At 53.2% G+C, this 12,732-nt stretch overlaps 1 protein-coding gene across 1 annotated transcript in view; it reads left to right on the top strand.

Annotated features, from left to right (window-relative positions):
• The first annotated feature begins 1,416 nt into the window (after positions 1-1,416).
• Positions 1,417-12,732, top strand: part of CACNG8 (calcium voltage-gated channel auxiliary subunit gamma 8) — a 31,395-nt gene continuing 20,079 nt past the window's right edge. Inside the window, exon 1 of the mRNA XM_075537294.1 lies at positions 1,417-1,690. Within this exon, the coding sequence (XP_075393409.1) occupies positions 1,513-1,690 (178 nt within the window). The 5' untranslated portion in view covers positions 1,417-1,512. The remainder of the gene's footprint in view (positions 1,691-12,732) is intronic.

The raw sequence follows: 12,732 nt of genomic DNA, 5'->3' as shown, positions 1-12,732 counted from the left end.
GACAAGCTTCCCACCTACCAATTAGCAGCTGAGGGCAAAGAGGGTGAGACCCTTTGAGAAGTCCTGGCTCCCCAGCCAGGGAGACCTTGCACGTGGGATGTTGTTGTTGTTGTTGTTGGGGGGAGGGGGCTTGGAGTCCATTCGAACCCCAGGTGATAGAGAACTGTCCCCCACCCCCTAAGGTTTCCTAGACTATAATATGTACAGTAACTAACTCCCCACCCTCATCTGTCTCCTTCAGGGTCAAGGGGGTGAGTTCCAACAGCTGACCTTTGGGGATGGCAGGGAGTTGCTTAAGCGTTGGGCCACCAGGCTGTTCAATGCCACCAGGAGGCCTGGGGCTGCCCAGAAGGGGGCAGCGAGTGAGTGCGGGGTCAGTTGAGAAGATGCAGGTTTCCAGCTGATGACCCAGTGGGAGGTGTCCACCCCCACCCCCCACCCCAAGAGAGGACGGATGTGGTAAAGTGTAGGAAGAAGCTGGAATCCCTCCCCTCCAGTCCTGTCTCCCCCCTCCCCTGACCCCAGCCCTCCTCTGCACCTGGTCCCTACTCTTCCTTTGACTTCCTCAGACAAATCCCCCTCCACAAGACCCCTTGCAGAAACGTTGTAGGGGGTGAGGGGAGGAACCAGAAGCAAACAACAACAAAGTCACTCTGAGTCCCAGCAGGGAGCTTGGCTTCTTGGGAAGGTCATCCCTGTGTCTTGTGGTGGCCACTTCCCATGGGGGGAGGAGGAATGGCAGAAGTTTGAGGTGGGGAGGCAGAATCCCTCAACTGGGCATATCCCTGAGGCCAAGTTCCTGAGTAGAAGATACAGGCAGTAAAGAGAGGGACCTTTTTGGAGTGGCGGTGGGGGGAGATTTCAGGAGAAGGGTGTTGATGGGGGTGTGTGTGTGTGTCATGGGGGGTGTCTTGGAGAGGAGGCAGTGGGGGGCTTACATGAGATTTCCAGGGAGGAGGGGTGGTGCAGGAGAGAGGGGCTAGGGGAAGCATACAGCGTTCTAGTGGGATTTGTGGGGAGCCCTTCCTGGGCAGAGGAGAGAAATTGGAAGGGGCGTTGCTCTAAGGGAGCGAAAGGGAGAGTGAGAGACTGAGGGAGTTTCTTTAATGGAGGTAATCATTTGGGAGAGGGGGGCGACCGGTGGGATTAGGGGAGGTGGGCTGCCTTCTCGCCTAACCCCATTATTTTTCACCCTCTGCGCCTCTCCAGCCAGCGGAGGAGACCATGGCCGCCCTCTGACCCTCCTACGGCCGCAGCAGCGCCTCCAAGTCGCTCCCCCCTCTCTCCCCCTCAGCCCCGCCGGCCCCGGGGCGTCTTCCGCCTGCGCTGTGACCACCCCCAGCCGCCGGCACGGCCCCGCCCCCGCTGCCCCGGTGGTGGCCCCCGGCCCCCCGGCTGCCCGCGCTCAAACTGGAGTCGCTGAAGCGCTGGAACGAGGAGCGGGGGCTGTGGTGCGAGAAGGGGCTGCAGGTGCTGGTGACCACGGTGGGCGCCTTTGCCGCCTTCGGCCTCATGACCATCGCCATCAGCACCGATTACTGGCTGTACACCCGCGCCTTCATCTGCAACACCACCAACCTCACGGCGGGCAGCGACGACGGGCCTCCCCCACGCGGGCCCGGGGCCAGCGACAAGAAGGACCCCGGGGGCCTAACGCATTCCGGGCTCTGGAGGATCTGCTGCCTGGAAGGTAGGCCTGCCACGGACCACCGCTCTTCCCAGCCCCCATTCCCTCTTCTCTGCCAAGGGCCCCCCACTCACAGAACCCCGCCCCCATGAATGCCCCCTCATGTCCCTCTGTTAATCTCTCAGGGCTCCCCACTCACACCCCCCCTCCCCACAGAGTCCCCACTCAATCCCCCAGAGCCCACCACTTAACCCAGAGTCCCCACTTCACCCAGCAGAGCACCCCCTCCCCATTCACATGCCCAGAGCTCTCTTGACACCCCCCAAAGACCCTCACTCACACCCCTAGAAGCCCCTCATTCAGTCCCCCAGAGCCCACCCCTCAACTCCTTAGAGCAAGGCCCCCATCCACATTCATACCCCACCATCCCTGTCTCTTCTCTGGGTGTCACAGGCTCCTAGCCTTCCTTCACCCCCCTCACCCCCACCCACCTGGTCCGGTCTTGCTGCCCTGGGGACTCTCTGAGCCCAGGCAGCACATTTTGGGAGGCAGCACATTTCAAGGTCAGAGGTTCAAACCCACTAGCCACTCCATTGGGGACCAATGAGGCTGCCTGCTCCTGTAGATTATAGCGCGCGCGCGCGCGTGCGTGCGTGCGTGCGTGCGTGCGTGTGTGTGTGTGTGTGTGTTCCTGTTCTGACGCTGTCCTCCCACTCACTCCCCTTTCCCCTCAGACCATTCATTTGTTATCTTCTTCTTCTTAAATAATTTTATTCTTATCACAATCCATTCATGTGTCAAGCACATTTGTACATATGTTGCCATCATCATTTTCAAAACATTTTCGTTCTACTTGAGCCCTTGGTATCAGCTCATTTTCCTCCCTCCCTCATGAACCCTTTTCCATGTCGTACACTGACCGATATCTCCCTTCACCCACTTTTCTATTGTCTGTCCCCCTGGGAGGGGGTTATATATAGATCATTGTGATCGGTTCCCCCTTTCTACCCCCACCTTCCCTTTACCCTCCTGGTATCAATACTCACATGATTGGTCCTGAGGGGTTTATCTGTCCTGGATTCCCTGTGTTTCCAGCTTTATCTGTACATGCTCTAGTCCAGCCAGATTTGTAAGGTAGAATTGGGGTTATGATACTGGGGTGAGGGGAGCATTAAAGAACTAGAGGGAAGTTGTATGTTTCATCAGTGCTATACTGCACCCTGATTGACTCCTCTCTTCCTTGTGGCCCTTCTGTAAGGGGATGTACAATTGTCAACGGATGGGCTTTGGGTCTCCACTCTGCTCTCCCCCTCACTCACATCAATATGATTGTCATTTGTCTTCTTATGGTGTGTGTTTCAGCGACACTCTCTAAGTCTTTACCCACCTGTCTCCCACGGGGTGTCCAGTGGCATCGAACTGCTGACCTTGCAGTTGGCAGCTCAGTGTGAAGCTGCTTGGCCACTGGGCCTCTCCAATGACACAGCACCTGCCTCTTCCCCCATCTTCCCATGTCGCCATCAGGAGTAATCATTCAGTCTCAGCACGTAGTTCCACCATCTCCCTTCTGGGATTTTCCCATCATCCTTCACAGCAACCCAGTGCCCCTTCTTTGTCTTTGGACCATCCCCAATGTGCTATCTCTTCTTTCCCTGTCCTTCCCAGTCTTCGGAGCCTCTCTTACTTTATGCTTTGACTGTTTATTGTAATCGGGTGGAGGTTTGCCGAGCAGACCCGCTGCCCATGCAAGAGCTCACCCACATCTGGCTTCGCGTGGTGGGTTGCATCTTCATCTGTGTGATGGATGTAGCGCCGAGGCTCACCCGCATCCTCCCTGCCCCCTTCCCCTCCCCGCTCCTGTTCCTTCTCTTGTCCTACCCTTCTGGAACTTTGTCCTTGGGTGAATGCTGCCCTTTTAAAATCCTACTGTCGGGTTAGGAGCCCTGGTGGCGTCAAGGTTCCGTCTTGAGGTTACGCCGTGAGCTGCAGAGTCCCCGGTTTGAAACCCCCAGCTGCTTTCCGAGGGAGAACGAGGAGGCTTTCAACTCCTGTAAAGAGTTACAATCTGGGAAACTCACAGGGGGCAATTGTATCATGCCTTCTAGGGTCACTTTGAGTTGGCATGGACTGGCTGACTGGCTGTGAGTTTGGGTTTTCTCTTTGGTTGGAAATTGAGCCAGTGGGGTGAACTCATTTCCAGACCTGAAGGGTGACTAAGGGACGTCGTCTTGGAGGTGCTACCAGCCTCTAGCCAACCAGCAATCCCGGTCAGTTTTACAATTTTTTTTTTTATGATTTTGAGTTTTGTTCCACATTTTTAAAAATTCATTTTACTGGGGACTCTTTCGGCTCTTAGGACAATTATTCCACATTATTTGATCCCTCAATTTAAGACCTCTACTGTGGTCCCCTTCAGAGCAGTTAGGGTGGCTCATCTGGTCTCAGGGTTGTGGAGACTGGAGTGGTCCATCATTCATCTGTTGGGCTCATTGTCCTTCAGGAGGCCTTCAAGGAGACCAGCCATTCCTCCATTGAGGGCTCAGGTCTCACTGGAATAAGATGCCGAGCGTTGTGTTTATGGGCTGTGTTAGGTCTATTGACCTTGATATCCCCTGAGACGTGGACCATGTATCTTTTTTGTTTTGTTTTGTTAATTTTCTCAGTTTTCATTTTTCGGCAATGTATAAGTTGTTTTTTCTTAAAAGATTATTTTATTGGGGGCTCTTTCAACTCCGATTATAATCCATGCATCGACTGTATCAGGCATATTTGTACCGATGTTGCCATCATTTTTTTCTAGACGTTTCTTTTCTATTGAGCCCTTGGGATCAGCTCCTCTTTTTCCCCAAGTTCCTTTTTTAATAAATCATTTTATTGGGGGCTCTTTACAGCTCTTCTCATAATCCATCCACCCATTGTGTCGAGCACATTTGCACCTATGTCGCCATCATAGGTGGCATTTTCTTTCTACCTGAGGCCTCAATATCAGCTCCTCTGACTCCGTTATATCTTGACCCTAGGGAGTCCCTAGGTGGTGTGCTGGGCCCAACACTCCACTGCTAACAGAAAAGCGGGCAGCTCAAAGCCGCCCCGGCGTGCCTCACAAGAAAGGCCTGGTGGTCTGCTCTCATCAGATCGTAGCTAGGTGTTTGCCAGGTCAATGGATAGAATGAGGGAGACTGGTGGTGCCATGGGTTAAGCGCTGACATGCTGCTCACAAGGTTAGCCTTTCAATCCCATCAGCCAGGCTGAGGGAGGAAGAGGAGGCTCCCTGCTGCCGTGAAAGTTCACAATTCTAGGAACCCCCCATATCAGATTGCTATGAACCAGCGACTAGATAGCAGTGGGGTGGGGTTGATAGGACAAAGAAGAGCTACCCTACGGAGTTTTCCCGGCTCTAATCCTTAGGGGGTAAGGCACCTTGGTAGTGCAGTACATGAAATGTGTGGCTGCTAATCAGAAGGTCAGAGGTTCAAAACTACCAGTTTCTCCGAGGGAGAAAGCAGAGGCTTTCTGCTCCTGTAGTTTTAGAGCAGCGGTTCTCAACCTGAGGGTCGAACGACTCTTTCACATGGTTCGCCCAATTCATAACAGTAGCAAAATTAGTTATGAAGTAGCAATGAAAAGAATTTTATCGTTGGGCGGGTCACCACCACATGAGGAACTGTATTAAAGGGTCGCGGCATTAGGAAGGTTGAGAAGCACTGTGTTAGAGTCTCAGAGACCCCCAGGGGCTGCTCTACTCCGTCCTGGAGGGTCGCTATGAGTCAGCACCGACTGGAAGGCACTGAGTTTGGTTTGGCTCTGGTCAGCTCCCACAAGGGTGTACAGACTCAGAAACCCACAAGGTGTATGTGTGAGTGTGTGTCTGTGTTGGGAGTGGAGGTGTAGTTCCATTCCATCCTGCAGGGTGAGCCTGAGTTGGAATTGACTCACTCAGTAAACTGTGGTGTTGTTGTTTTTTTTTAATTTGTTTTAAATCCTTTTATTGGGAGCTCTTACAGAGGTCATAACTCCCCATAGCTCCAGCACCATCTCAAGCAGCAGTGTTCGGTGGCTAGCTAGCACCTTCGGTTTCGAAACATCTTCTTTCTTCCTGAATTCCTTGGCATCAGCTCCCTTTGATCCCCTCCCTCCCCCACCCTGGTTTGGGGAATCTGTATGGAACCAGAGCCCCAGGTCTTCCCCCCCACAGAACTGCTCCTAGGGTTGGGGCCACAGACTTGTGGTGAGCAGTAGGGTGCTTAACCACTACACCACCATTCCTCCCTCCCATTGGATTCTGGGGGACAAAAAACACCTCACTGCTGTCAGTCAGTCCAGTCGATGCTGACTCCTCCTGACCCTGCAGGACAGAGTTGAATGGCCCCTGTGGGTTTCCGAGACGGTCACTCCCTGTGGGAGCGATCAGCCTCCTCTTTCCTCCCTCGGTGCATCTGGTGGGTTTGAACTTCTGATCTGAGGATTAGAGCCCCTGGAAAGCCCTCTGGAGCACAGCTTTACTCATTCACGGGAGTCGGGCACTATCTGGTTCTCCTGGTCTCATGACAAAGGTGGCAGTCATTGGTGGAGGTAACTCCATGCCTCTCCTGGACTCTGAGGACCCACACTCTTCTTGTCTTCATTTGTGTTCGCTCCCCTTGTCCTGCCTCCAGGTAGACCCCTCTGCTACCCATTCTCCTCCCGCTCCATCTTGACCATCCTCCCGGCTTCACGGTTGCTTGCTCGGGCGCTGAACCGGGGAGCGGAGTGTCTGAGTTCTAGCCTCACTGGGTGTGTGTGGGTGTGACTGGCTGCTTTGCGTCTGCCGCCTTTTCACCTGCAGGAGACTCCCAGCTCCCATGTGCACTTCCGTAGGACCAGCAAGTACCAAAGCTTCTCCTTGGGTGTTCACCGTGACCCTCCAGGGCAGAATCAAGCTCCCCCCCACCCCTAGCCTGTGCGTCTTTGGCAGTGGTGGTCTTTGTGGGAACAGACTGCCTCATTGACCTCCCATGGAGCCGCTGGTGGGTTCGAACCACTGGCCTTTCTGTTAGCGGCCAAGCGCTCAAGCACTGGGGACACCGGCCTGTGGAAAAGGACCAAGAGAAATGTGCCGTCGTGCTGAACTGCTCTGTCGGGTTACCCTTTCCATGAAAAAAAAAATATACCATAATTTTTTTTTTCCATGAGTTGGGGGAAGGTTTGCCAAGCAGATCAGTTCTCCGGGTCCCATCTGATCAATCACTGTGCCCACAGTGCACTCCCCCTCACCCCACTTCCTCCCCGAGTTTTCCCATTTCTCCTCCTCCTCCTCCTCCTCCTCCAGCCCTGCCCGCCAGATGGCGCCCTGGGCTCGCGCTGCCCTGCCCCTCTCAGCACCGACCTGGTGTGTTCCTCTCCCCTTGTACACTCGTCTGTGGCTGGAACTGAGTCATGGTGGGGGGTGGGGGTGGGTGGGAAGGTGGGACGTACCCTTGCAGGTCTAGAAGATGACCGAGGGCCAGTCTCGGCAGCTTCCCCAGACTCCTATCTGGCCAGCAGGCCTGACCTTCTTTCTGAGTCTGAGTTTAGTTCCACAGTTTTCTCCCGCTTGATCCTTTTGTCATCTCCTTCCGGGCCGTTGGCACCGGGAGCCGGGCACTATCTAGTTCTGGTCTCAGCCCCACCAGGTTTCGAACGTGTGACTTCTCAGAGCAGACTGCCAGGCATTTTTTCCAAGGCACCTCCCCCTGGGCGCCAGTGGGGGTGGAGCACACAGGACACACGCCTCCACCCAGTTCCAATTTCCGACGGGTTCGCCTCATTGGCGGGTGCCACCCGGCTGTCAGAAAAGTCTCGGGTGTTGCCTTGATGCCGAACAGGTTTCAGGGGAGCTTCCAGATGGAGGCAGACTAGGAAGAAAGGCCTGGCAATCTACTTCTGGAAACCAGCCTTGGAGATGGGCCCGGACAGACACGGTGCGATCCTCTCGGGCATGCTCGCCGCATTGAGGGGCAGACTCGGCTTTGGCCAACAACCACAGCACCACAAGGCCCCAAGTGGTTATCATGTACCTCAGTCCTGCGAGGTGGGCACCGCCCTTGTGGGACCGCAGAGCAAACTGAGGCTCAGAGAGGTTAAGCCGCTTGCTCCGGGTCACACAGAAGGGAAAGGACACTGACCGGAAACAAGACCTTCCCAGCCCAGATCCAAAGGCCAACCCACTGCCTTTGAGTAGGCTCTAACTCACGGGGACCCCACAGTAGGGCTGCCCAGAGTCCCCTAGGAGCCCTGCAGAGCGGAGAACTGCCCACACCCCGGTGGGTGTCTGAGACTGTACATCCTTAAGAGAGCATGCTCACAGCCTCCTCTTTCCCCTTGGGAGGGGTTGGTGGATTTGAACTGCAGAGCTTTTGGTTAACAGCCAGGCACTTACCCCACTGTGCTATCATGGATCACCAGGGAGATCAGGGAGACAGTACTCAAAGGGCCCTGGTGGCCGAGCAGTTGACTCCTCAGGCTGCTAATTGCATCGCCAGCAGTTCGATCCCACCAGCTGCTCCTGGGGAGAAAGAGGAGGCTTTCTGCTCCTGGAAAGAGTGACAGTTTCAGGAATCCCCCTGGAGCAGCTCTACTCTGGGGGAGGCTCTGGGTGGAAAGGGACTCTGGCAGGGAGCGAGAGGGGGTCGGCAGAGGTGTTTGTGGTCACGGGTAGACACAGAGACTCCGGAAGTTTTGCTGAGAAAGAGGTTCACGTGGACATCTGAGAGGGAGCATAGTAGGCTAAGGGAACAGCCCAAGCCAAGGTCCCTGAGGCGAGCGGCCCTGTGTGGTGGAGAACTTTTGGGGAGCCAGTGTTTCTGTGGCTGAACGAGTGAGGGGGACACGGAGCAGGAGGGTACTCACGGAGCAGCAGGGCCCCAGCCTCGCAGGAGCTTAAAAGTCGTTTGAGTGTACTTGTTTCTCACTGGGAGACGGGAGCCATGAAAGGTTCTTGAGCAGAGGAGTGGCATGGGCTGATTTAACTGTTAACCTGATTCACCTGCCGTTATGTGGCCAAAAGGCCACGGGAGAGGGGAGGAAGCTGGAGGCGGAGGGAGCTTGAATCCAGCACCTACATGACGGGAGGCAGGAACCTGTGGTGGGGCCAGAGAAGGAGAGAGGGAGGGAGGAGTCAGGGCATGGCTCTGCCAGTTTGGGGCCTCAGGCCCGTAGATGTTTTGTAAGACATTCGCGCAGACCTCAGAGAGAACTCGGCTCTGGTCTCAGATGAAAAGCAGTAATGGCAAATCTCAATAAAGCGAGGCCCGTGATTTGGGGGTGCTGTCTATGGTACAGGAGCCCTGGGGGGGGGTAGTGGTTCTGCATTAGGCTGCTCTCTGCAAGGTCAACAGTTCGCACCCACCAGCCTCTCCTTGGAAGAAAGACCAGGCTTTCTACTCCTTTAAGCAGTTACAGTCTCAGGCTTGTGGGGGATATTCTAGCCTGTCCTATAGCGTCGCTGTGAATCAGAATGGACTGCATAGCATCGAGTTTTGTTTTGTTTTGGTAGTGGGTTATGCATTAGACCGCTAACCGCAAGGTCAGCAGTTCGAAACCACCAGCCGTGCCTTGGGAGAAAGACAAGGCTTTCTACTCCTGTAAACAGTTACAGTCTCAGAAACTCATGGGGGCTGTTCTAGTCTGTCCTGTAGGGTCGCTGGGAGCTGAAATCCCTCCATGGCATAGAAGAGCTGTGGGGACATTCTAATCTTTTTAAAAATCATTTTACTGGGGGCTCATACAACTCTTATCACAATGCATACATGCATCCATTGTGTCAAGCACATCTGTACATCTGCTGTCCTCATCATTCTCAAAACATTTGCTTTCTACTTGAGCCCTTGGTAGCAGCTCCTCATTTTCCCCCGTCCTTCCCCAGTCTCCTCCCTCATGAGTCCTTGATAAATTATTATTCTTTTGTCATGTCTTACATTGTCCGACTTCTCCCTTCACCTACTTTTCGGCGGGGACATTCTACTCTGGCATATGAACTGTGCACTGGCGTGAAGAGAAGGTTTGCAATGTTGCAAGAATGAAAAAACTGGGTCCCAGAGACCCAGAGTGAGAATACTGGGACCCAGAGACCCAGAGTGAGAACACTGGGACCCAGAGACCCAGGGTGGGAATACTGGGACCCAGAGACTCAGTGTTGTTGGGAAAATGGAGCCGACAGACTCACCCCACGCAGGGTGGCCACAACCTCCAATTTGCTTTTAAGTAAACAAACATAGTAGTCTCTTCTAAGGGCAGTAAAATAAAAGGCATCCCATAATTCCGTTTTGTTAGGGACTGTCCTGGGCCTTGGAGTCCTGGTGGCCCCATGGGTTACACATTGGCCTGCTAACTTCAAAGTCAGCGGTTTGAACCCACCAGCCACTCCAAGGGGGAAAGACAGGGCTTTCTGCTCCCGTCAAGAGTTACAGCCTCGGAATCCCACAGGGACGGTTCTACCCCATCCTCTGGTTCTGCCCTATAGGGTTTCTGTGAGTCTGAATGGGCTCGATGGCTGTTGATTGATCAGGCATTAAATTCACCCGCTATTAGGTGAAAATTAGATCAGAGAGACCATCTAGGTCAGGGCGACAGCCAGCAAGTCTTTCTTGACGACAGCTCTTGAGGACATGGGTTGCAGGCCTGACCCTCTGCCCCAGCCCTTCATGGAAGCAGAGACAGGATGTGAGTGCGTTTATGTGGCAGTGTGCCAAAAATGCTTTATTTAATTGGGTGGTGAGCTCGGAAAAAGGAAATAGGTTAGCCCTGAATGAGATCCCCCCTGTCTGGAAATGTATACATTGTAACTTCCTGATTCCTTACATTTACCCTTATTTCTATCCATGTACTTGGATTTGTTTCCTCACCTGCAACAGGAGAGTAAGTCATTTTTAAAAATTAAAAAAATAATAAAATTAAAAACTTGATGGAATCAACCAAATGTCCCTAAGTGCCTGGCACAAATGGTTTTCTCTGGACTGTTAACCAGAAGGGACCCTGGGGATGTAGTGGTTATGCATTGGGCTGCGTGTGGTCCCCAGGGTCAGCAGTTTGAAACCACCAGCTGCTTTGCTGCAGAAAGAGGAGGCTTGCTACTCCGTCAATAGTTAAAGGCTAGGAAAACCACAAGGCAGTTGCTGTGAGTCAGCTTTTCCTCGATGGCAGTGAGTTTGGTTTTTTGGAGGTTTGGGTTGGTTGTTTTTATATGAACCCAAAGGTTAATGTTTCCAACACACCCAGCAACACCACGGAATAAAGGTCTGGCCATCCACTTCCTTAAGTCACCCTGCAGAGCCCAGTTCTAGTCTGTAACTAGTTGGGTCCATCGCGAGTTAGAACCAACTGCAGTGGGTTAGGTTTGGATTCTGGGCACCGACATTGGCGTTTCTCTACCAGTCGCGAGTCACACAATGCAACTCTTCTTTGGCTTTCCTTTTGCTCTGTTTTGTTCCATCGTGGTTGTGGTCAGTCGGTTCCGACCCACAGCGACCTCATGCATGATAGATCAAAACATCGCCCGGTCCTGTGCCATCCTCACAATGGTCCCTGTGCCTGAGCCCATGGATGCAGCTGCTGTGTCCATCCACCTCATTGACAGCCTCTTTTTCACTGTCCCTCCACTTGACCAAGCATGATGGCCTTCTCCAAGGACTGGTCTCTCCTGACAACATGTCCAAAATATGTGAGACAAAGTCTCCCCATCCTGGCTGTTCCCCTGACAGACCTGTGTATTGCTCGGTTAAAAATTGAGCCACAGGGTGTGTGTGTGTGTTCAGGTTCACACCAGAATGGTGACTAAAAGTCATAGTCCCTGGAATTCCATCAGTGGCTATCCAATCAGTAAGCCTGTTTGATGATGATGATGATTTTGTGTTTCATCCTACATTTTTCTTTCAGTCAAGACCTCCCAGGACGTCTCTCTCAGGGTGGTAGGTAGGGTAGTGGGGCATCATCTAGCTCTTCTGGTCTCAGAGTCACATGGGCTTCCCATGGCCCACTTGGCCTTTGGACAAATTGTTTCTACGCCTATTTGATTTTCTTCAATCTTCTCTGCTTTGGGTGGACAACCACCCATACGGGTGCCTTCAAGGGCCACACGTAAGCTTTTAAATCACCTGTGACCAATCTATCCCCCAGGAAGGATGGAGAACATGGGCTTTGGGAACTATGGGATGCCAATTGACCTTGATGTCCCTTGAGAGACTAGGGCCCTGATCCCCCAGGGCCCCCCCCACGACTCACTCCTTTCAAGATGTTTGTTTGCATCTGAGAAATTTGCCTCTTGCACGCTCGACTGTGTTCATGAACGGAAACATGATATGTTGCGGCACATATGAATACATAGGTAGAAATATCCTCTGTCAAACCTCAAGGTATTCGTGGGCACTGTCTAATGCACCGTCCCATACCTGTTCATATGTTCAGTGTCTGTGTGTGTGTATGTGTGGTGTGTGTGTAGCCACTAGTATCCACTTGTAGGTTATTGTAGCTACTGTTACTGTAGGACTGACTATGTAGCATTCTTTGCTTCTGTTACTTTTGACACTTGTTATCCATCTGCCCAGCATCTTCCTGGACCTTGATCATTTTGTGCTGACTGCCGTCCCCTCCCCACCAACCCCACCTTATTGGATACTTCACCCCATGGGAGAAAGAAGGGACTGTCTACTTCTGTCAAGGGTTACAGACTCAAACCCACAGGGGCAGTTCTTGCCTGTCCTATAGGGTCCCTCTGGGTCAGAGTGGGCTCGACGGCAGGGAGGTTGGTTTTTGGAGTGGTCACCAGTGTCCTTGCTGTGCGGGTCTCCCCAGCCAGTTGGACAGGCCTTTTAGCATCAGGATGCTTGTGTCCTGGAAGCCACGGAGGTATGGACTTTAACGGCTTCTTGAGTTATTGTACAAGGTCCCGTCGTCTTTCTTGCTCCCGTCAGTGCTCCCTACGCTCTCCTCAAGGCATTGTTTCTGCCGTCGGTGGGCGCGCCATCTGTACCGCCTGCTTCCTGGGTTCCCCGTCTATACCGCCTGCTTCCTGGGTTCGTTTACGTTTCCACAGCCATGATGCCGTCTGTTGGCTGACCTCAACAGTGCTGCAACAGCAGAAATACTACAAG

This window comes from Tenrec ecaudatus, chromosome 18 (assembly GCF_050624435.1).
Source record: "Tenrec ecaudatus isolate mTenEca1 chromosome 18, mTenEca1.hap1, whole genome shotgun sequence".
NCBI lineage: Eukaryota > Metazoa > Chordata > Mammalia > Afrosoricida > Tenrecidae > Tenrec > Tenrec ecaudatus.
Note: the sequence above shows the minus strand (reverse complement) of the source record. Positions and strands in the feature narration are given on the sequence as shown.